We start from the raw sequence: 21,858 nt of genomic DNA, 5'->3' as shown, positions 1-21,858 counted from the left end.
TTAGTGAGAAAATAATAATAAGTTACTTAAATTATTCATTGTCAATAATCCATCACTCAGTAGAGGAAAAAAATGAAAAGAGAAAAAATTACTTTACTTTTTCTTTATTAATTTAAAAAAAACGTCTGTATCAAAATACCTAAAATTATATGGTACCAAAGCAATTTTCTTTAAAAAAATTTTAGTTTAGACACTACAGCATTTTACGTACAGCTAAATAAGAATCGCTTCAACCTAATTTTAGATGGAAAAGGAAATTACATCGACAAGAATTAAGAATGACACTGTAATAACCAGCGACATCCACCATTTTACACTTTAAAATGAGGAGTTGTTGTCGTTATTTTTTTATATAAATTGCTTCGCAAATAATTATAGAAAAAGGCTTAAATATATTTTTGATCTCTTTAAAATAAATTTATTTTTGATTTTTTAAATTTAAAATTATTATTTTTAATTTTTATAATTTTAAAAAATATTATTTTAGTTTCTTAGATCATTAATAATATATATGAAAGTGATAAATAAAGATAATTATATAATATTAATTAGATTTAAATATTAATAAATAAATTTTATATAATAATATTTAATAAATTTTTTTAACAAAATTCAAATATAAAATTTAAAATAATTTTATTTAAATTATAAGATTAAAATAATAACTTTAAATTTAAAAAATAAAAATAAATTTATCTTAAATTTAAAAAATTTAAAATATATTTGATTTTTTTATAAATAACAAAAAATAATAACTTTAAATTTAAAGAGATAAATTAAACCTAAATTTAAAAGACTGAAAATATATTTAAATTTTTTATAATCGACAAATAAGCGAGAAATCATGGAAGTAGCAGCGGATTAATTAACTTTACCAAGTCCCATGTCAACCGAAAGGAACACACCCACCATAAGGCAAGGAAAAAATGACCGAAACCCGTTTGAAAAGTATTATACAACAATTACTAAAACGACCGAAATCTTAACCTTAATCCACGACACCAAACTCATTCAAAGAAACGTAAGACCGAAGAGTCGAAGAAGAAGAAGAGGAGCAAGTGATCGCGCGTGTACTATTCCCATGTCTCCAGGAGAGGCATAGATTGAACCCCACCTTCTCCTTTCCGCCATGCCGGTACCCCCCAAACCCATCAACACCTTCACCATCACAATCATGCTCACTTGCACCTTCTTCCTCCTCTTCTTCTCCGGCTTCCTCCACTTCCCCTCCATCTCCTCCTCTCTCCCACCCATCGTCCGCCCCATAACGCCCCCCACGGGGGAGCCCTTCACCGATCTGCTCGCCGCCTTCAGGAAATGGGACCAACAAGTGGGTTGCGCTCGCTTCAGGGAGAAACCAAATGGGGTGTCCCTCAACCACTCAAAGGTTGCTTCTTTGCAGGAATTTGGCGCCTGTGGAGGGTTGGAACTGAACCATGTTAGCGTTTTGGTCAAAGGGTGGACTTGGATTCCTGATAACTTGGATAACTTGTACTCATGCTCTTGTGGGTTGAGCTGCTTGTGGACCAAATCGCCCGTTCTCGCTGACAAGCCTGATGCTTTGCTGTTTGAATCGTCCACGCCTCCGCTTCAGGTGGGTTTTTGCTTCTCTTTTTTTTGGGAGTGTAAATGGGTGTGCTGGTTTTGTAACAAAATTGCATTTTTTATTGTGGGTCTTTTGGAGTTGAGAGCTTTGTCTTGGAATGTAAATTTGGCATGAATGGTGTCTCGGCTGTGGCAGATTCATCCAGGTGATATTGAGGGTTCGATTTGTGATGCTTGCTTTGTTGATGTCTCCTTTGAAGTTTGGTTTCGGTTTATTATTTCAGTTTTCACGGCTGAATTAATAGATAGTGAGAATTTTCTGTGGTTTATGATTTGATTCACCAGTGTTCTTATATTGCTGTTGAAGACTTGATGTTGGATTAGATCTGGGACATTTGGCTTGTTATCATGCTAGCCGAGAAGGATATGTTCACACATCATAAATGAACCTTTTTTTTTTTTTTTTTCAAAACTTTCACTTGGATGTCAATTTTTAATAAAATACTAAATTTATGTGTTTTGTAGATAGTTATGAGATGATATGATGAACAAATTCTTATGAATAGAAGTGATTATATTGCAACTAGAAGTAGTTATGATGTGAAATACATTGGTGCAGAAGGAGGGAGTGGTAGTCATTGGAATCTGCTGGCAAATTATATTACTAAGCCCCTGTTTGGCTTGGCATTGGAAGATTAATTATCACACTTTCCAATGAAAAATACACTTCTAATGTAAATCTATGACTGAGATTAATTTTGACACGTTCTAAGTATTTTTAATGGTTCAAAATTAATTTTATCAAAAACAATTATACCCAACTTTAAAACAAATGTGCCCTAAGTATTCTATTATCAGCTTATCCAGGTGGTATTATCTTGAAGTGTGAGATGATCTTTGTGTGAAGATTAGGTTAATGGATCTTGAATTGAGATTATGTGTAAAACATACAAAACTGTTGGTGTTTTTTTATTGGAGTTCGATAAACTAGCTGTAGCTATAATATAGACATCTGATATAATGCTTGTGTTGAGGACTATTTAGTGGGTTAGGATCTGGAGATATCATTTTTTCCATCATAACCTAGTGTAGTAATTCAAAAAAGCTTTGTTTGCTTTGTGTTGGAGTGCATTTTTTTAGGAATGTTTGATAGAGGTAAAAACAGTGTATAATAGCAAAATAGTCCTTTTTCACTTCTGAGATTTCTTAAGCAAAAGAGCCACATTTTTTCATATTAGTTCCTTTGTGTTTCTACCTCTACCCTAATACCGTTTAGGTCTTAATAGCAACAAGAAGTTCTTCTTGATTTCTTGAACAGCTTAATCATCCATAGCTGATGAAAGAATTTATTGGTGATAATATCTCCCCTTTTCCAAAATGTTATTAGCTTCATTGCCATTTGGGCTGTGCTGTGGTTGCGTCCATTTTCTTCTATTTTGTTAACTCTCTGTCTTTGGTTTTAATTCTATTTTTCTGCTGTCAGGGATCAGATTTAAGAAAGTCAACAACTAAAATGCCTTTTGGTTCAGTTGTTTTCAAAGCATATCTAATTATTGGAATGTAATTCTTGCCTCTCAGCAAACAAAAATAAGCACGAAACCATACATTATTTATTTGGTAGTATGAATGTGGTAATTATTTGCACTCTTATTGGCTCAAGTCATGTATCGGTTTGAGCCTTTAAGTGTTTAAGATGTGGTTAAAACAAGCCTACAGTATCAACCATCAGTGCTTAGTTCATTAGCTTGATATGATTATCTCTTGCATTTTCATCTGATTTAATGGCAAAGGCATTTTTCCAGAAGAGTGTTTCTTTTGGTTCCCCTCATGTATCCTTATTTTTGTAGATGAGTTTAATAAGCACTTACTATTTTAAGCACTTCAAAATCCCACCATGGCACCATGTCCTTAGTTTTGTACTGACGGTGCTTTTATTGTCCACTATTCTTTCTCAAATGCTTCTTATGCTTGGTTGTCTTGTGAATGCATGTTTAGGCTTTCAGGATTTTTTGGCTGATAACATATACTGTGATATTGCATTTGGCCCATTGGTTATGGTTTATTTTTTATTTCAGAGACGCATGGGAGAACCTCTTCGTGTATATATGGATCTCGAAGCTGGCCGAAAGAGATCAGGTCGAGAGGATTTATATATTAGTTATCATGCTGAGGATGATGTACAGGCAACCTATGCTGGTGCACTTTTTCACAACGGTCGAAACTATCACGTCTCCAACAAAAAAAACAGTGTAAGTACTAAGTAGTTTATCAAGAGTATATTAAATGACAGATAAAAGAAGAGTAACTTATAACAACCTAACCCACATTATCATCTGTAGGATATACTTGTTTATTGGTCCTCATCACGGTGTCTCTCTCAAAGGAATGAACTTGCCAAGAAACTCCTTGGCTTACTGCCGCATCATTCATTTGGAAAGTGCCTAAATAATGTTGGTGGTCTAGACATGGCTCTTTCTCTCTATCCCGAATGTGCAAATGATGCCAACGTTACACCAAAATGGTGGGATCATTTACATTGCGCCATGTCTCACTACAAGTTTGTTCTTGCAATTGAGAACACTTTTACCGAGAGTTATGTGACGGAAAAGTTATTCTATGCCTTAGACTCTGGTGCAGTTCCTATCTATTTTGGTGCACCAAATGTCATGGATTTTGTTCCTCCACATTCAATAATAGATGGTAGAAAATTCAGGTCGTTGGAAGAGTTGGCTTCATATGTGAAGGCCGTGGCTAATGACCCGGTAGCATATGCAGAATACCATGCATGGAGAAGGTGCGGTGTACTAGGTAACTATGGAAAAACCCGAGCTGTGAGCCTTGACACGTTGCCATGCAGACTATGTGAAGCTGTTGGCAGAAAAGGTGGAAGAAATGCAAGAAGCTAGGTTGAGTTTTTTGGTTAAATTTGTAGCTCTGCTTCATAGAGATAGATGCATTGAATATAAGCTTGCAACCTGTATAGAGGCTCATTGTTTGTTTCTGTGAGCTAAGTAACATTTGAACGAAAGGAAACAAGATTATGGATTATATTCCATTTGTTTTATTTTTTTAACCCCTCCGACCCACAACCAATCTTCCCATGACATGTATTTAAGGGAATGTTTGTTTTAATGTATCGTTTTTGCATTCCTAGAAATGACTCTCCCAAGAATATCATAATTAATAATGTTATTTATGAATATATTAAAAAAGATATTTGGTTATATTTTAAGGTATCATTTTACTTTCATAAAATCACAATTTTGAGAATATATTTAAAAACTGTTTGGTTACATTTAATATTACTATTACTAAGAATATTTTTTAAATTCAAAATAGTTTTAAGAAAATACATAAAATATAAGTTACAAGTGTGATAAAAATATCAATAATAACTTTTTTACCCTCTTATCATGAGAATGAAAGCACCTTAAAAATGATAATATGATTTTTTTAGGGAAAAAAATGTTCGAGAAACTTTTTACACAACCTTTTAATAAAAAGTAAATATTCATTTCTTTGCATCTTCCAAAAAAAAAAAAAAAGTTTATACTCATGCTGTAAATGTAAAATTTTTATACAGTAAAGCTATTAAAAATTATAATTTCTGAACACTTAATTTTTTTAAAAATATTTTACTAAAATTTATCATTTTTTTTTCTATTTCTTTTTTTCATGTCACATTATATATATTTAGGTGTCTATCAATATTTGGAGTGTGTAAGTATATTTTTATTTAAAGTTTTTAATTTTAAAAAAATGAATGATACTTTATTACGTTGTTAATAATTCCTTCCCCCATTTAGGCTGTGGCGATACCACGATCCTTTCCATCAAATATATATAACACGCAAGAGCAAATGGGATGTGGTTTCAGTCTGTGAGTGAGTATTTAAAGAAACGAAAGGGCATGAAATGAGAGTGAGTTTGAAAAGTGTGACAAGGCTGGTTGTGGTGCATCCCAGACCCAATTTGAGTGTGAGGGGTTTCTCACTTCCACAGTCAAACGCACCAACCCTTCTTCTTCCTCTTCACTCCCACCGTCCCGCCAAAACCCTCCTTCGAATCGCCACGCCGTTGTTTCGGTGTTGCGGTTGCGCGCCCATGTCTACGCTCCTGGTTCGCGACAAAATCCACCTCTCCGACACCGAGAGAGCCATCTTCGATAGGCTTCTCGCCACTCTTCGCCACTTCAGCCTCCAAACTCAGCTCCGAGTCGCCGGTGGCTGGGTTCGCGACAAGGTCCAACAATGCCTAGCCCTAATTCCTTCTTCCTTCGTTCTTCTCGTTTTCTGATTGGTTTTGTTGGTTTTGCAGCTTCTGGGGAAAGAGTGCTATGACATTGATATTGCTCTCGACAATATGATGGGAACTGAGTTTGTGGATAAGGTGAGGGAGTACTTGTTGTCCATCGGCGAAGATGCACAGGGAGTTTGTGTTATCGAGAGGTACCTTTTTTTTTTTTTTTTTGTATTTTCTCTGTGCAGGCCGTTGTCATTTCAAATTCGCCAAATTAACTTTCCGCGGTAAAATACCTAATAGAAACTATAGGCTTGATATCTGTTGCAAAAGATTACTACTGAATTCTGATGAATCATGAAAGTAATGCTGTGTTTAGATATTACATAATTGAGGTCTAACTCGAGCAAACCACATCATGTTTTTCACTTTTTTTTTTCTTCTTTTTTTCTCGAAACTATTTCGCCCTATGCATACTTAAGCGAGAAAGTGAGTGTTATCTGCAAAATTTGAATTTGGTGAGTATGGCTGAGTTTGACTGGAAGCTAGTTGGCTCGCTGGCCTCAATTTACAAGAAAATGTGGAAGTTTGATAACTATGCTTACTAATGTTATATTAAGTATTGATTTTCGTGGTTTTCCCTTATAGTATTAGGGTGTGTTTGGGTAAACAACTTAATTAAGCACTTATTGAATAAATGCTTATCATATAAAAGCACTTGTATATAAGTTGTTTTTATCATTGAAGAGGAAAAATGATTAAATTGCTTTTATACAAGTTATAAGCTGCTTTTATAAGTTATTTTGGATTCTATTGAAAAAAAGGTGAAAACAACTTATGGATATATTATAAGCTATTTTCATAAACTTTCCCAAACACTTACACAAGTACTTATGCCATAAGACAAGTTCAAATGAGTTATAAATAAGTTTTTATCAAATGCACCCATAGTAGTAGTACTTGGGAACAATGAAAAGAAATTATGAAAGGAAATGATTCTTTTCTTTTGATGGCATCTGGAATTTGTTTGGGTGGTCTGTAGTGCACAAGTCCAGCCAGCCATCTGTTGGATAAGTTTTGGGTCTTACTGTTAGGTCTCCCCCCCTCTCCTGCTTCTTATAGTTTGCCCAAATCTTATTTTTGGTGTGAAACCACAGGTATCCTCTGGTTCCTCCTTTCAAAACTATTTCTTCAGTTAATGTTTTGCATCTGAAAATTGCAGGCATTCCACTTTTTTTTTTTTTTTTTTTACCATTTGTTTTTTGTAAAGCATTATTTATTCTCTCTGTTTTTTTTTTTTTTGCAGCAATCCTGACCAATCAAAACATTTGGAAACAGCAAGGATGCGTTTGTTTGATATGTGGATTGATTTTGTTAACCTGAGGAGTGAAGAATACACTGAGAATAGCCGCATTCCATCAAAGGTATACAGTTGCTCAGTCCTTTGGTTTTATACGAGTTTACTTATTCTGCTGTACTTTCAATACAGTTGCTCTAAATTTCTTATATTTGTTATTTTTATGTTTATTTTGGTCATGTAAGATGCTTATCTAGTTTCTTCTAAGTTGAAATCACATGTATGTACTCTCATGATTAGTTAAATGCTTAAGAAAGATGTATGATTATTATTAAGGTAAAATTCCTCTATACTTTGCACTTTTATTCATATTTAAGCTAATTTTATGTTAAGATGAATTGAACATGTATTTTTCATTTGGAATATTTGGTCTCCCCCCTTTCCATATCCTGGTCAAATTCAATGGAATAAAGATTACTTCATGTCTAACAGCAAAGATTTGGCACAGCAGAAGAGGATGCATATAGGAGGGATTTGACAATTAACAGGTATCTTTCTGTCCTTTTTTTTTTTTTTTTTAATGTATCATTAAACAAGACAAAGAGAGAAGTACAAGACAGATAAATTAAAAAAAAAACTTCTTAGCATTCTAAGTGTTTTTGTTTAGAATAATACAACTAAGAATTATGCTGCGCTGCTAATGTATATGTTGGTTTGAGTGTACTTGAATATTCACCTCCTTTTGTACCCCTTTTATGAGATGGTTTCGTAAATCAATTTAGTTGTGCATGACAGCTTATTCTACAATATCAACACTGACTCAGTTGAAGATTTCACTAAGAGAGGTTGGAAAGGATCTTTTTCCTAAACAAGTATTTTACTATTTTATGAGCTACTTGTTTGTCCTTATAATAATCTATTTGGCACTTTCTAGGGATCTCGGATCTCAAGTCTGGTAAGATAGTGACACCTTTACCTCCAAAGGCCACCTTTCTTGATGACCCATTACGAGTTCTTCGAGCCATTAGATTTGGTATGTTATATTTTTTTACGATCAATCTTTTTTTTTTTTTGGTGTGTTGTGAATCTCTTGTCCCATCCTTTTGAAGTTTAAACTTGTTCTCCCGCTATATTGAAGAGACATTTTCATTATTTAGGTGCTAGATTTGAATTTACTCTTGATGAAGATCTGAAAGTAGCTGCTGCATGTGATGATGTGAAAGATGCTCTAGCTGCTAAAATTAGCAGAGAGCGCATTGGAACAGAGGTGTGTGATGTGGACCACTAATTGCGATTATCATACCTCTTTATTTAAATATTGCTATTGATTTGTTTCAGTTTATCTTGATTCATTATCTTTTTTCTATCTAAATAATATCTGGATATCAAAATCCTGATCTCAGATCCTTATTTTATTAATCAGGATAATTGTGATAGGTCTGTTAGTTCATTAAGCTGACATAATTAGAAGAAATAAATTAAATAGGAAGAAGAGTTGAGAAGAACGATAGTCATTTGGGTGAAACAGAATTGGGGCTAGGGAGAGGCCTTGATCCCTCGAATATTCAAGGAATTTTTTGTAAAGATACACACAACCAATAAAGAAATTCTTTCTTCCATTTCTGATTCAGTTTCTGTAAATTGCTTGGTATGATCCTACTAATTAGGGTTCTCTTTTATTTTATCAATTAGGATACTTGCTAGTCATGATCCTATTAATTAAGGATATCTTTGTAGCGTTTTTAAAGGGCTGACTTGATTGGATGTCAGGATTTAGAAATAAGTTTCACTAAAACTTGTGTTAGTCTAGGAGGGGCTTGTCAAGGATTAGTCTACTTGCTTTCACCATAGGTTGCAAGAAGAATTATTTTGTGTTCAGGTCTGTGACTCGTTCCTATGCGAAGGTTCAGAACAGTGTGTTTAAAGTTCTAACTCTTCCATTACTTCAGTGTAGATATCTTAGAATGTCATTTTCAATTTTGGAATGCTATTGGTACTTGTGTATGAAGATGTCCTTGTGTATAAAGATATGCTCGTGTTTTTTTGTCAGTACTGAAAATCTTGCCATTCATTCTCTTATGTCTATGTCTGTATTTTTAGATTGATCTTATGATATCCGGAAATCAACCTGTCAAAGCAATGACTTATATTTGTGAGCTGACACTATTTTGGATCGTGTTCAGTCTTCCTCCTGAATTTGAACCCACCATTTCAGATGGATGTGAAAGGTAAAGTTTGTAGATAGATTTGAAAAATGTTTCTTTGCAGGTTGAATGTGCATAATGATTGCAAATCCGTTTATTGATGACAATCTCATTTACATATTTTGTACAGAGTAAGAGTTAGCTTGATATTATTGCCTCTTTTCCAAAAAACAAAAATGCGACAACAATGATAGATGTTTGTGATGAACTTCACATTTGAAACAGTATTCCTTTTTGAGATGTTTGCAAGTGTATTCACAGTTACAGACACTCTGAAGATAGATTATTATTTTCTTTCCTTTTTCTTTTGTCTCACTGGTTATTGAAGCGTTGCTTACAATATGTATATTTTTATTTAGCCAATAAATTGGAACTAGACTAAAGCTGAACCTGTAGAAGACGAAATAGATGAAAACCATAAAGTTGGGTGTGGGTTGCTATAACATAATTATAATTCAGTAATCTTGAACTGGTTTCTTATCAACAATTGGTCATTAATTGAAGATTTTAAGTGCCATGTTTTGGCACAAACACCCAATAGTTAATAATGTTGCTAGTTCCGAAAACCAGATCCAATACAAAAGTCTCCACTTCCATCTAGTCTGTGAAGTTATACAAATGGTTTGACAGATACAAGAGTAAGGTGCTGAAGAACTACAAACCTATGAATGTAAGAGATTCTTTGGCCTGACTTATGTAAGATTGTATGGAACTTATTTGACAGGACTTTAGGAGGATATATATATATATATATATATATATATATATATATCAAATCTAGATTCTGGAAGGCATTACCGGATGATTTGATCACATTACAGTTCATTTGGTATATTGAGTGTTTAAATGACTTGCATGTGCATAGATTGAATGGGGTTGTTTTTTGAGTTCTTCCATTCCCAAATGCTGACCTCTTTTACATCTTAAAATTTTAATAGCCACAACCTCCTTGTATGAACAGTTTGAATATTCAGTCCCAATTATATTGAGACTAAAAGCAAAGCTTATTATAGGCTTGGGCAATCCTCACCTTATGAGCTAGCTTTTGTGGTTGAACTAAGCGTGGCCTTAATTGAAGATGGTCTTGGAGCCTATCTAAAGCCTATCATAGAGATGATATTGGGCCACCCTGGCTGGGTTTCCAAATGCAATCAATAAATAAAATTCATTCCTACAATCTTCGTACTCTAGATGTCCAATCTTTCGCATGAGGGGGTGTTGAGATTTCACATCGACTATAAATATGACTAAAGTAGATCTAATACATGCTTAGGCAATCATTGCCTCATGTACTTAGCTTTTGGGGTTGAGTCAGTCCCATCCCAAATTCAAGATCTTTCAACTGTGCTGTTAGAACATTACGATTCTTAGATGTCATTAATCTTGTTAGGTTAGAAGTCTAATTAAGCTTTGCTAGTACTTGCAGTATTACACTTGATCTAATTATTTGTATAAAGTAGGTGTGACATTGGTGTTTGGGTTTATTATGTATTATATAAACCTTATATCAATCTGGGTATTGGAGTCTCCATTCTCTCATTATTTACTTCCCCGCTAAACCTTATAATCATGCTCAGTTCTTTATTTTGTTTTTGTCTATTCTTTTGTATGGAGATGGATTTTTGTTGGTCATGCTGATAAGGTATTTTTAAAACTTTTTCCAGGCTTTGCATTTCTTGCTTGGATGCTGCATGGAACCTTATCCATTTACTTGGAGGGTCAACCTTTACTGTCAGTAATCAGTTAAACTTTATTTTTTGCAATATATTATTTTCTTACATTTTTATTGTCATTATAGGGAGTTGCATGTTTGTTCCCATACCACTTAAGGTTTGTTTGGCTATCTTATATGCTGATATGCAATTTCTGTATATTTTAGGCTGAACAACAAAGGTTAACGCTTTGTGCTGCTATGTTTCTCCCTCTTAGAGATACTACTTACAGAGAAAAGAAAGCTAAGAAGGTATATATACTCATTACTTTCTATATATATTAGTACTATTTTTGATTTGGCATATTAAGCTGCTATTGCGTTGACTTGGAGCTCTGTGATTTGAATTGAGTAATTGATGCATCTAGCACAATGTCCGTATTAGATTTCCAACTCTAGTTATTTTATGCCATTTGTCAAGTGAGAATTGAGCCAGTTACCAAAGGTTTTGATGAAGGGTTTATTTGTATGCAGTTTGTCCCAATCTCCCAACAGTTGGTAGATTTTATAACCAAAGGACTGTTTTGGCCTCATTTTGAATGTCTTGTTAGCAAGTTGGGCAAATTGGGTATCTATGTTTTAACTTGAAAAAAAAAAAAAAAGAAGGGGGGGGGGTTCTAACTTCAAAGTTGTTGGGATATTGTACAATAAATTAATCCTAGACCCTCAGGATAGATTAGTTTTTTACTGATCTTGTCCTTATTTTTCTGTTTTAATTTTCCTGTGTTATTTATTTTTGAATTTGAATTGGTTAGAAAACCTCTAACCAACTCTGCCTATAAATCTCAATCTCTGTAAATGAATATGAAATAAATTCTTTTTTCCTCTTAACTAAAAATAAAAAAAATTGTCTTGGTACCTGCATTGCAGTTTTCTGGCACTTCTAATTAAAAAAAAAATTAAAATGATGATCGGGTTTGAACTTAGCCAAGTCAAGCCTTGATCTAAACTTCAGGTGTTTGAGCTTATAAACTTGAAGATTCTTGGTTCAATTCCTCCCCTGCAGAGTGGGGACTAATATGTATGCTGTGTGTGCTCAATGGGGGCATGTGTTCATTGTACCTTGTGTCTTTTCATGTGATTATTATTTCAAGTGACATCATGGTTAAATAGCCTAATATGTGATTCTGAATTATAGATTCCTGTTGTCAATCATATTATCCGGGAGTCTCTCAAGCGAAAAGCTAAAGATGCTGAAATGGTCAGTTTCCTATCCTCTTAGCCTTAGTAAAATCCAAAGGATGTATTAGAACTTTATGATGTGAATTATATTCAGTATTATTGTCTCTGGTTGATATTTTGTGTTGGTTAACATGTCTTGTATTGTTCCTCAAAATCTAGGTGCTTAACTTACACCAAGCATCACATAAATTCTTGTCATTGATCCCTTGCCTTGTATCTAGTGATGACGTTCAAGTTGTTGATCATGATTGGATGAGAGACTTAGTTGATGTCCCTGTCTCTTCTAGAGTCCGGGTACAAACAGGTACAGTTTTCTTGCTTTGCTACCTTAGTATCACATGGCAGAATGCTGATTTTGGTTTGTGTTAGAAATCTAATATAGAATCACTTATGCATCTTCACCTAACAGCTTAAGCTTTTTGGAATTGTTGGTTCTTGACATCGTATTGGAGCTTCTACGACCAAATGGTCTAAAGTTCAATCCTTGCTTTAACCATTCTTTAAGAAAGTTTAATTTCATATAAGTAGTTAGACCTGTGCATTGTTCATGCTTCAAGTCTAAATGGGTCGTGTAAGGGGGCATGTTAGAAATATACTTTGAAACTATTTGAGTCTCCACCTAATAGCTTAAGCTTTTGGGATGGTTACTTGGTGACAAATAGTCATTGTTGACCTTAATATGCAGTTATGCATTTTCATGTTGACATATAGTTCTGCAGACTCTACTTTTTCATGATTTCATATGTTGCAGTTTTAATTTTACTATTGTCTTTGTAGTAGAAAGTAGCTACAACCCGTATTTCCTTGTATTCATTTTGCAGTCACATTTTTCTTATATTCAACTTTTGCTTAGTCAAGCCACAGGTAACACTTTTTTGCCTGTTCAGACATAAATTTTTTTTAAACCACTAGACTAAATTGCATCAATAGAAGAACAAAACAGAAGATATTGGATTTCCTTAAATTATGAGGTCTGAATTAAACGGAGTATTGCACTGTGATTCTTGCCTGCTAAGCGATTGTGCCTTATGATGTGAATCTGTTGTGGCTGAGCAGGGCTTTTATATTTTATTTGTTTAGGGTTTCTCTTAAGAGAGGTTAAAGATTATTGGCGAGTTGCACTGTTGATATCCACTATATTACATCATCCTATTGACATTAAGGATGAGCCCTCACAGTTGAAAAAACGAAGCGATCTGTTTAATACTGTGGAGAATTCTATCATAAAACTAGGTAAGCTTTGTGGCTCTTGTCAATTTTGTGATGCCTTAACTTTTAGATTTTGTAACTGCCTTTTCTTGTTCTTGTTCTTTATATCGTCTGAAGTCAAATACTTGTTCTGTCAACCATATTCATACCAATGATCCTGTTTATCAGAGAATTTGAACTTGTATTAATTTATTTATTTATTTTATATGTAAATTTGTCAATGTGTTCTTTGATCTGAATAATTGAATGTTCATTTGGCTTATAATCCTTTTCTTCTTTTTCTTTTGATTTGGACGCTTTGTCCTAATCTAGGACAGCTTTGCATTTGTAGTGCAGTCATGTCCCAAGTTAGCTAAAATAGGAGAGCTTAAATGTATAAGGTGAAAAGTGATTAGGAATTCACATTCTGTAAAGTGAAAATGCTCTTAGATGTAAGCAGGCATGCAGCTATTTGAATTGGTGACAGTTTGTTTCAATAATTCAATATGAATGTCAATGAACTATGTTGTGGTAGAAAGTATAGTTTACGGTAGAAAATTACAAATGAAATAAAAAAAGACCAGACAAAAATTGATTGCATATCATGTCACACATTATAGTTTGTGTTTGACAATAGATGTGTTCTACTTTATGCTGGTGATACTCAGTTTGTTCTCAAATTTCTTTTTTAATTAACCATTTTTGTGGATAGCAGGCCTTGAAAAAGTATGGGACATAAAACAATTGATCAATGGCAAAGATGTTATGGATGCCCTACAGCTTAAAGGTGGACCTCTTGTTAAGCAGTCGGTAGGTCACTTTGCTAAGTGCATTTTCATTTTCACTCACTCGCACACAGGTGTACTCTGCCTTGAAATTTAATGTTTTCATTTTCACTTGCAGCTGGATAAAGCAATGGCTTGGCAACTTGCCTATCCATCTAGAACTGCAGAAGAATGCATTGAATGGTTGAGAGAAACCAATTCTAAGCGTGTTAAGTTACAGTAACTTCAGCGAGGTTGGTTGTGTGGTGAAGTTTCCCTGCCACTTACAATTTTATAAAGCCTAGCACAGTAGTTCCTTCTCACTTTTGGATGTAAATTTGCACTTTGGGAAGTATAATTTATTTTTTTGGCTTACTGTGAGAAATAGATATCGTAGCCTTTTTATTTTATTTTATTTTTGTTTAAAGATATTTATTCAAATTGTGCATACCCTCGGCACTTGAAGATTGAGCTTACCTATTAGGAATCAAGCAACCATTTGTATTTATTAGATAATATTGTAATGACATCAATTGCGTAGCGTGGAAGTCTCTGCATTTTATCTTCCCAGGAACATAATGCATTTTGAGACATAATATATCGTAGCACAAACCTTCACTTTTATGTGCTTGCGGTGGAATGACATAATGAAAGTTACTTGAGGCGGATGCACCGCGGAAATAGATACGCACTTGTATCGGTGTGCAAATGGTATTGCATGTTAGAATTTTTTAAAATGCCTTCTCTTCCCCTTTAAAAATAGTTTTTCTTTCCATTTAAAAAAAACATTTGATTTTCTATTAAAATTTAAATTTAAAGTCACGCATACCAATAATGTTCATTTTATTATTTTATGATAGGTAATAATATTTATTTTAAAGATTTATAAACAAATTTATGATTGTCACAAGTTGACATAATATCGCAAACAAGTGTTGTGTCATTTACATAGTGTTTGATTGAAGTAGAGAGAAGAGGCGGAAATGAATTTTTATAATTTTTTTTTGTTTGATTCAATTTTTAGAAGAGGAAGAATGTGGAGTAAAATTTTACCTCATTTAATTTTAGTTTCTTTCTAATATTAGGAGGATTTGGAGGAAAAGAAAAGGATTTTAAAATATTTCACTAAAATGCATAAAATATCCTTATATATGTATTTTTTTAACTTTAAAGTTATAAAGATATAAAAATAAATTGAATTTTATGTTTTTTCATTTTCTTGTGAATCAAATAAAAAAAATGTTCTCTTTTTTCTCTTTAACCAAACAAAATTTTTAACTCATCTCTTTTATATTTTTTTTCCCATTAAAATTTCTTTCTTTTTCTCATATCTTTTAAACCAAATAGATTTTTAAAATTATTATTTAACCTTCTTTTAAATACAAAAGTTGTTTCAAAGAATAACAAAATAATAAAGATTAAAAACAATGATATCAAATTTAAAGGATGAAAGTTAAAGATTATTTTTATGGGACTTAAAGTTAAAATTTACTTATTTTATCCAAACTAAAAATATATTTAAGTTTATATTATGTTGTGTTTTATAGATAATTAATATTTTAGTCTTTGCAATATATAAAATAATTAATTATTTTATATAACTAAATTTATAATATAAATATATATTATATATAGATAGATAAAAGAGAGAAAATTATATAACATAGTGGGAGGTGAGAGAGAGAATCGATTCATTCTCTCTTAAGTCTTAACACATTTTTTTTTGAGATAAAATAAATTTACAAAATAAATGATAATAAATAACGCATTATAAAGGATATGATAATTATTTTATGATTTAATTACATTTTTTCCAATAATTTCTTCAACTTTTTTAATCTTTATTTTAGTTCTTATATATATAATTTTTTTTTAATTTTTCAATTCCTTTCATGCATAAGGATTAAAATATAATTTTTATCAAAAAAATAAAATGCATAAAAATTAAAATAAATATTTTAATTATAACAAATGAGGATCTTCACATATTGGATTAGATCGATTTTGAGAGAAAAGATATTTGTGGTAAAATAGTAAATACAAAACAATAATTTTAGTTAATAAGTGATAAATATGAATATTAAAAAGTCATTAAAAGAATAAAGATAAAAATAATAAACATCATTTTAAATATTGATGATAATTTAATTTTAATAATAGGTTAATACTAATATATATTTAATAATAAAAACAATGTTTGATTTAATTTGAATTATATTGATTTTTTCATAATAATAAAAAATGATTCAATCCAACTTTTTAAAAAATCAGTTTATTTCAATTTTCAATTTTTTTTAATTTATTTTTTAATTGGGATGTTACTTTTAGATTGGACTCAATCGATTATGTGATAAAATTGACTTTTTTTTTAAAGAAAAGTTTAGGTGAATGACAAAATTGATGATTCTAAATAAGAATATTTTTAGTTAATCAACACTTTCACTTACTTTCTCATTTAGTAAAATAAGTGAAGCTACGCGAAAGTAAAATAAAAATAAAAATAAAAATAAAAATAAAAATAAAAATAATAATATTTTTAATTAAACTTTGTTTTAATAGAAAATTATGAGTCAGGTCGATTTAGTCGTATTCGACGTACCGAAGCAACAATGAAGAGGTCATTTTTTTGAATAGCATCTGATCCATGGGTAGTGAAAAGGAATCAGAGTAAAGGTTAACGGAATACGGATTAAGGAAAATACATAAAAGGGTTTCTGTTGGGATTGGGATCCAACACAGACAAACGTGCCAAGATGAGGACGAGGGTTTTGGTGGTTTACAGTGTGTTCCTGTTGATCCAGTTTTGGCGTGGTGAGGCCGAGACGTTCTCGGTGGATGGAAAAGTTTTGATTTTGGACGAATCCAACTTCGATTCCGCCATAGCCTCCTTCGATCACATCTTGGTTGACTTTTACGCTCCCTGGTGTGGCCACTGCAAGCGTCTATCTCCCGAGGTACCACTTTACCCTTCTTTCATGGGTCTCTTCAAGTTCTCATTTTGATTCCATACTCTCTTTCATAACTCTCTTTTTATTTCCTTTTGCTTCATGGGTCATGGTTGTATGTATGGAAGCATGTATGTGTCGATGATGGTGGACAATGCATCTTATCTATCACGATGTTCATATTTGTCTTTAGTGGTTTGTTCGACGAGTATTGATTTTAAATGTAGTATCATAATACTGTTGCTTGTTCCTGTCAGATGTGAACTTTATCAAAGGTCATTGAGATATAAATAGACTTGTGATGTGAGTTGTGATACTATGCTGGATTGCCGTTTATGTATAGTTTTGCTTGATGAGAGATTAATGAGTGTCGATTATGTTGCATTTTGTGTGAGAATAAAGGGTGTGATTTTCTGCCTTGCAGTTAGATGCGGCTGCTCCTGTACTTGCAGCCTTGAAGGAACCCATAGTCATAGCAAAAGTAGATGCAGACAAGCATACCGGCCTTGCGAAAAAACATGATGTTGAGTATGTTTCTGTGGCCCTAAAGATATATGGCTGTTGGAACTGTCTCTGTTTCTTAATAACTTTGATATAACTGTTGCTTTTATGGTTTCAACAATTAAGGATACAAATGCTTTTATTTCTGGAATGAACTCACACGATATTTCTACTCTGTTGTGTAGTGCATACCCGACCATTTTGCTGTTTAATCATGGTGTCCCCACAGAATACCGTGGACCAAGGAAGGCAGATTTACTTGTTCGGTATCTGAAGAAATTTGCTGCTTCTGATGTTTCCATTCTGGATTCAGATTCTGCTGTGAATACATTTGTTGAAGAAGCTGGCCCTTTTTTTCCGATTTTTATAGGTTTTGGGTTGAACAATTCAGTTATAGAAAATTTTGGCATAAAGTACAAGAAAAATGCATGGTTTTCTGTGGCAAAGGATTTTTCAGAGGATCTCATGGTATTGTATGACTTTGATAAGATTCCTGCATTGGTTTCCCTTAATCAACAGTATAATGAGCGGAACACGTTCTATGGACCCTTTGAAGGTTAGTTTACATCGTAGATAATCAAGGTCACTTATGGTTATTTATTTTATGTGTTTGTTAGTTAGTCTATCTAACTTTCTTGAACTCCACTTTTCCTATAGACATTTATTTGTGTCTTTGACTGGAATTTGACACTTCCAGGAATACATGCTGGCATGATAGTGAAATGCTGTTTCATTTAACCTTTTTTATAAAGGAGGAAATGGTAGTTAATTTTTTATACTATTTTCTTTTTAGTATGGGATTTATACGCCGCACACATTGTTGTATTAATCTCATCTTGGTAAACATGCCTCATGGACTCAGACCTGTTAGTATATGTCAATTGTCAAAGACTAATTCTCCTACCTAAAAGTATAAGCTTTTAGGTAGACTGAAGATGAAATCTAAGCTTTAACATGTAATAGGTTCATTTAAAAGGCCTTTCTTGTTTCATGGTAGAAACGGAAGTTTGAGAATTCTAATACTACAGTGATGTTTCTTTTTCCCTTATAAAATCTGAGCTTGAATGTCAGCTATTAATCTAGATTCTAGAATGCCTTTCTTGCTTCACTAGAAGTTAATGTTGTGAGCTCATTAGCACTTCTTGAATTACATTGTAATATATTTTGTTTTACCTTCTCTCACATTGTGTTGTATTGGAATTGTATTTGTTTTTGTAAGTATGCTCTTTTAATGTTTTAACTTTGATACATCATTATAGGAATCTTTTGGTGAGTAATGTTTTTGTTTTCATAAAGCAGAGGAGTTTTTGGAAGATTTTGTAAGACAAAACCTGATTCCTTTGGTTGTGCCTGTATCCCCTGAAACACTTAAGTTGGTGAAAGCTGATGGTAGGAAAATAGTTTTGACAATTGTTGAGGATGAAGATGAAGAAAGATCAAAAGAACTGATCAAGTTATTGAAGGCTGCTGCATCTGCGAATCGTGACTTAATATTTGGTTACCTCGGAGTTAACCAGCTGGAAGAATTTGCTGAAAAATTTGATATTGACACCAAACTACCCAAAATGGTCATTTGGGATAAAAGTGATGAATACCTTACAGTAAGTCAATGATATTTAATTTTAATAGTTATTTTAGTTTATCCTAATTGTAGTTCTGTAAATGATGTGTATTGTGGTCTCTATTTGTCTTGTACTCTTGTTTACATGCCTAGTTTCAAGTTCCTTTTTTTCTCATTCTGATACTCTTCTCTTGCATATCTTATTGTTATCAATTTGAATCTATATTTATATACTTGTGTATTTGCAAGATGAGTTGTGAAGTCTTGTATGCTGACATCAATGTCATGTAAATAGGTATCTCGGATTATTTATATGTAGGGTACACTTAGCAGTTAGCATTATAAAATAGAAGTGAGAATTGAAATTCCCCAGTATTAAATACTCCCTTTGGACCTATATACAAGCAAAAAAGTACTTAAATTTTTTTGACTCAAATATAAGCAAATTTAAACTAAGTCAACTTTATTTAATGCTCTTAATCCAAAAATACCCCTAATGCAATAAATGAGAACACTATCTATTATAAATGTGATTAAAGATATTTTTAGTAAATGTATATATTTTATATGAAATCGTGAAAATTAAATACATTTAACTATCTTTCTTAATCTATGTGAAATTAATCATTTTTGCTTATATATAGGTCCAGAAAGAGTACGTGCTAGAACTTAATTCCCTATGATTAATGTGGCTATTAAAATTCTTTTCAGTATGTATAAACTGGTATAGTCAAGAGTAAGATTTTGGATTGCAATGTGTCACACATTCCGATAAACCCATCATTTCAAACATTAGCATCCTAAATTTGGGCATCTTATTGGTGAGGATGTGTAAATGTGGAGCATGCTAAATGTCTCCATAATGTGTACCTATAGAGCTGTATGTCCTTTGATCATCAGTTGAAGGATTGATTTGTGATATTTGACCTGGAAGGCATGAACTAACCTATATTGGTTCTTCATTTTAAAGGTTGGTGTTGATGAGATTTTCCATATTTTTACCTTTTTGTTTTTTTAAAAAAATAGTAACTCAAGGATTCCCTCAATTGCCCACCCAATTTTTTTTAAAAGATTTCCCAGTATAGACATATCTAGGGTTATGAGAGTTGTTATGTGTACATAATGTTCATATCCTATTTGGGGCAAGTGATTGTTGGAAAATTTGTTCAAACGAATTGAACCTCTTCTCCACATCTTATCATTCTTCCTTTCAAGGTTCTTGTCTACATCTCAAGGGAACGTATATTGTCAATATACTGTCATTTGGAGCTTTTATTAAATCTCAATGTACAACTACTCTTCATTGTTATGTCTTGGTCACTTTCAATATTAATGCAGCTGTGTTAGAAAATTCTTCCTCATTTTGTATGCCTTCCTGATCAATTGTGCACTTTGCTGTGCTTATCAGCTATGATTTATGAAGGGTTGAAATGCATTTGTCCATAGCATATTATCAATGTCATTGTTACATTTGAAAGTTTCTTACACATCCTTTTTCCGGTTAGTTAATGCATTTGATTAGTCGACTTCCATGCTACATTGCTATCGAGTTATCATGGTAACATGAACTTTTTATCTGCCGATTGTTGTGTACATTTGTGCTTAAGATTTTCATAATCTGGGAACCAATGCCATTTCTTAAATAATCTTCAGGTTGTTGATTCAGAAAGCATTGAGGGGGAGGATCAAGGAACTCAAATCAGTAAATTTCTAGAAGGATACAGGGAAGGAAGAATTGTAAAGAAATCATTTAGTGGGCCTTCACTAATGCGATTCATCCGTCGGTCTTTTGACATTAGGATGGTGTACATCGTTGTTTTTGTGGTGGCAGTGCTGATGCTTATTCAGAGCTTCAGTAAAGGAGGTGATGAATATCAAAGTGTACCAAATCAAGTTCAAACTGATCATGCAAGCAGTTCTGTTTCAGAAGTTGAAAGCAAAGAGTATAAACCAGGTGACAAGGAAGACTAAATTGACAAATAAAATGATAATCAGTGAACTTGATCAGGGTTATTATAGAAATAGCTGGCTTTAGAATTATTACCGTACCTATTGGTATGTGTAAATATATTTTGAGTTTGTGTATCTCCATAATTTTGACTACTGTCTAAACTCTTACATTTCATTTGCACGTTTTCACTAGTTATTTCTTAACATGAAAAAGGATTATTTATTACTTTAAAGATGCCAAAGATGAAATTGTTAACTTTATTATAATTTACATCCTTCCTAGATGATATTAGAAGACTTATATATGTTTTTAGTCTCTATAAAATGAACAAGTTTTGATTTTGATCTTCATAAAAATATTTCTTTTTTATTTTTTATCCTTCTTAAATTTATAACTATTATTTTTAATCATTGTTATTATGTAATCATTTTTAATTATGTATTTATTTATTAAAAGGTTAAGTGATCATTTTAGATGTTATCCATAATTGTAAATATGTTAGTAATACAATGCTAGTGTTACATCTTTAACTTTTTTTCATAAATCCTTAAAATGAATGTTATTTATTTATCTCACAATCATCATTTGAGATTAAAAATTGTGTTTTAGATTCTAGAGGGGGTGAAAATCAAATAAGAAATATTTTGCAAGGATCAAAACATGATGTTTATAAATTTTAGAAAGATAAAAGCATATATTTATTTTATAAAGAATAAAATTAAAATTTATTTATTTTATGGGATTAAAAATGTATTTAAGCATTATTAGTA

General features: G+C 32.3%; 3 protein-coding genes across 4 annotated transcripts; all 3 read left to right on the top strand.

The window, feature by feature from the left end:
• Positions 1 to 946: 946 nt before the first annotated feature.
• Positions 947 to 4,618, top strand: FUT13 (fucosyltransferase 13). The gene is made up of 3 exons (XM_020376122.3): positions 947 to 1,594; positions 3,621 to 3,794; positions 3,885 to 4,618. Exons 1-3 carry the CDS (start codon positions 1,130 to 1,132, stop codon positions 4,449 to 4,451), a joined length of 1,206 nt encoding a protein of 401 aa, XP_020231711.1. The 5' UTR covers positions 947 to 1,129; the 3' UTR covers positions 4,452 to 4,618.
• A 775-nt stretch (positions 4,619 to 5,393) lies between these two features.
• LOC109812192 (Polynucleotide adenylyltransferase family protein) lies at positions 5,394 to 14,678 on the top strand. 2 transcript variants are annotated; one of them, XM_083060015.1, is made up of 15 exons: positions 5,394 to 5,787; positions 5,863 to 5,993; positions 7,091 to 7,208; positions 7,574 to 7,629; positions 7,877 to 7,926; positions 8,016 to 8,114; positions 8,239 to 8,348; positions 9,182 to 9,309; positions 10,950 to 11,016; positions 11,165 to 11,248; positions 12,135 to 12,197; positions 12,338 to 12,482; positions 13,235 to 13,411; positions 14,082 to 14,176; positions 14,270 to 14,678. In XM_083060015.1, the coding sequence occupies exons 1-15, from the start codon at positions 5,461 to 5,463 to the stop codon at positions 14,372 to 14,374; spliced, it is 1,755 nt and encodes a 584-aa protein (XP_082916141.1). In that variant the 5' UTR covers positions 5,394 to 5,460; the 3' UTR covers positions 14,375 to 14,678. The 2 variants fall into 2 exon arrangements, with proteins under 2 accessions (XP_082916141.1, XP_020231697.1); XM_020376108.3 differs by having other exon boundaries at positions 5,397 to 5,787; positions 13,259 to 13,411.
• Positions 14,679 to 16,713: 2,035 nt separating this feature from the next.
• On the top strand, positions 16,714 to 21,320 carry PDIL5-2 (PDI-like 5-2). Its single transcript, XM_020376109.3, has 5 exons — positions 16,714 to 17,084; positions 17,500 to 17,603; positions 17,762 to 18,132; positions 18,876 to 19,177; positions 20,791 to 21,320. The coding sequence occupies exons 1-5, from the start codon at positions 16,884 to 16,886 to the stop codon at positions 21,106 to 21,108; spliced, it is 1,296 nt and encodes a 431-aa protein (XP_020231698.1). The 5' UTR covers positions 16,714 to 16,883; the 3' UTR covers positions 21,109 to 21,320.
• The last annotated feature ends 538 nt before the right edge of the window (positions 21,321 to 21,858 follow it).

This window comes from Cajanus cajan, chromosome 7 (assembly GCF_000230855.2).
Source record: "Cajanus cajan strain Asha chromosome 7, NIPB_CcT2T_4, whole genome shotgun sequence".
NCBI classification, from domain to species: Eukaryota; Viridiplantae; Streptophyta; class Magnoliopsida; order Fabales; family Fabaceae; genus Cajanus; species Cajanus cajan.
Note: the sequence above shows the minus strand (reverse complement) of the source record. Positions and strands in the feature narration are given on the sequence as shown.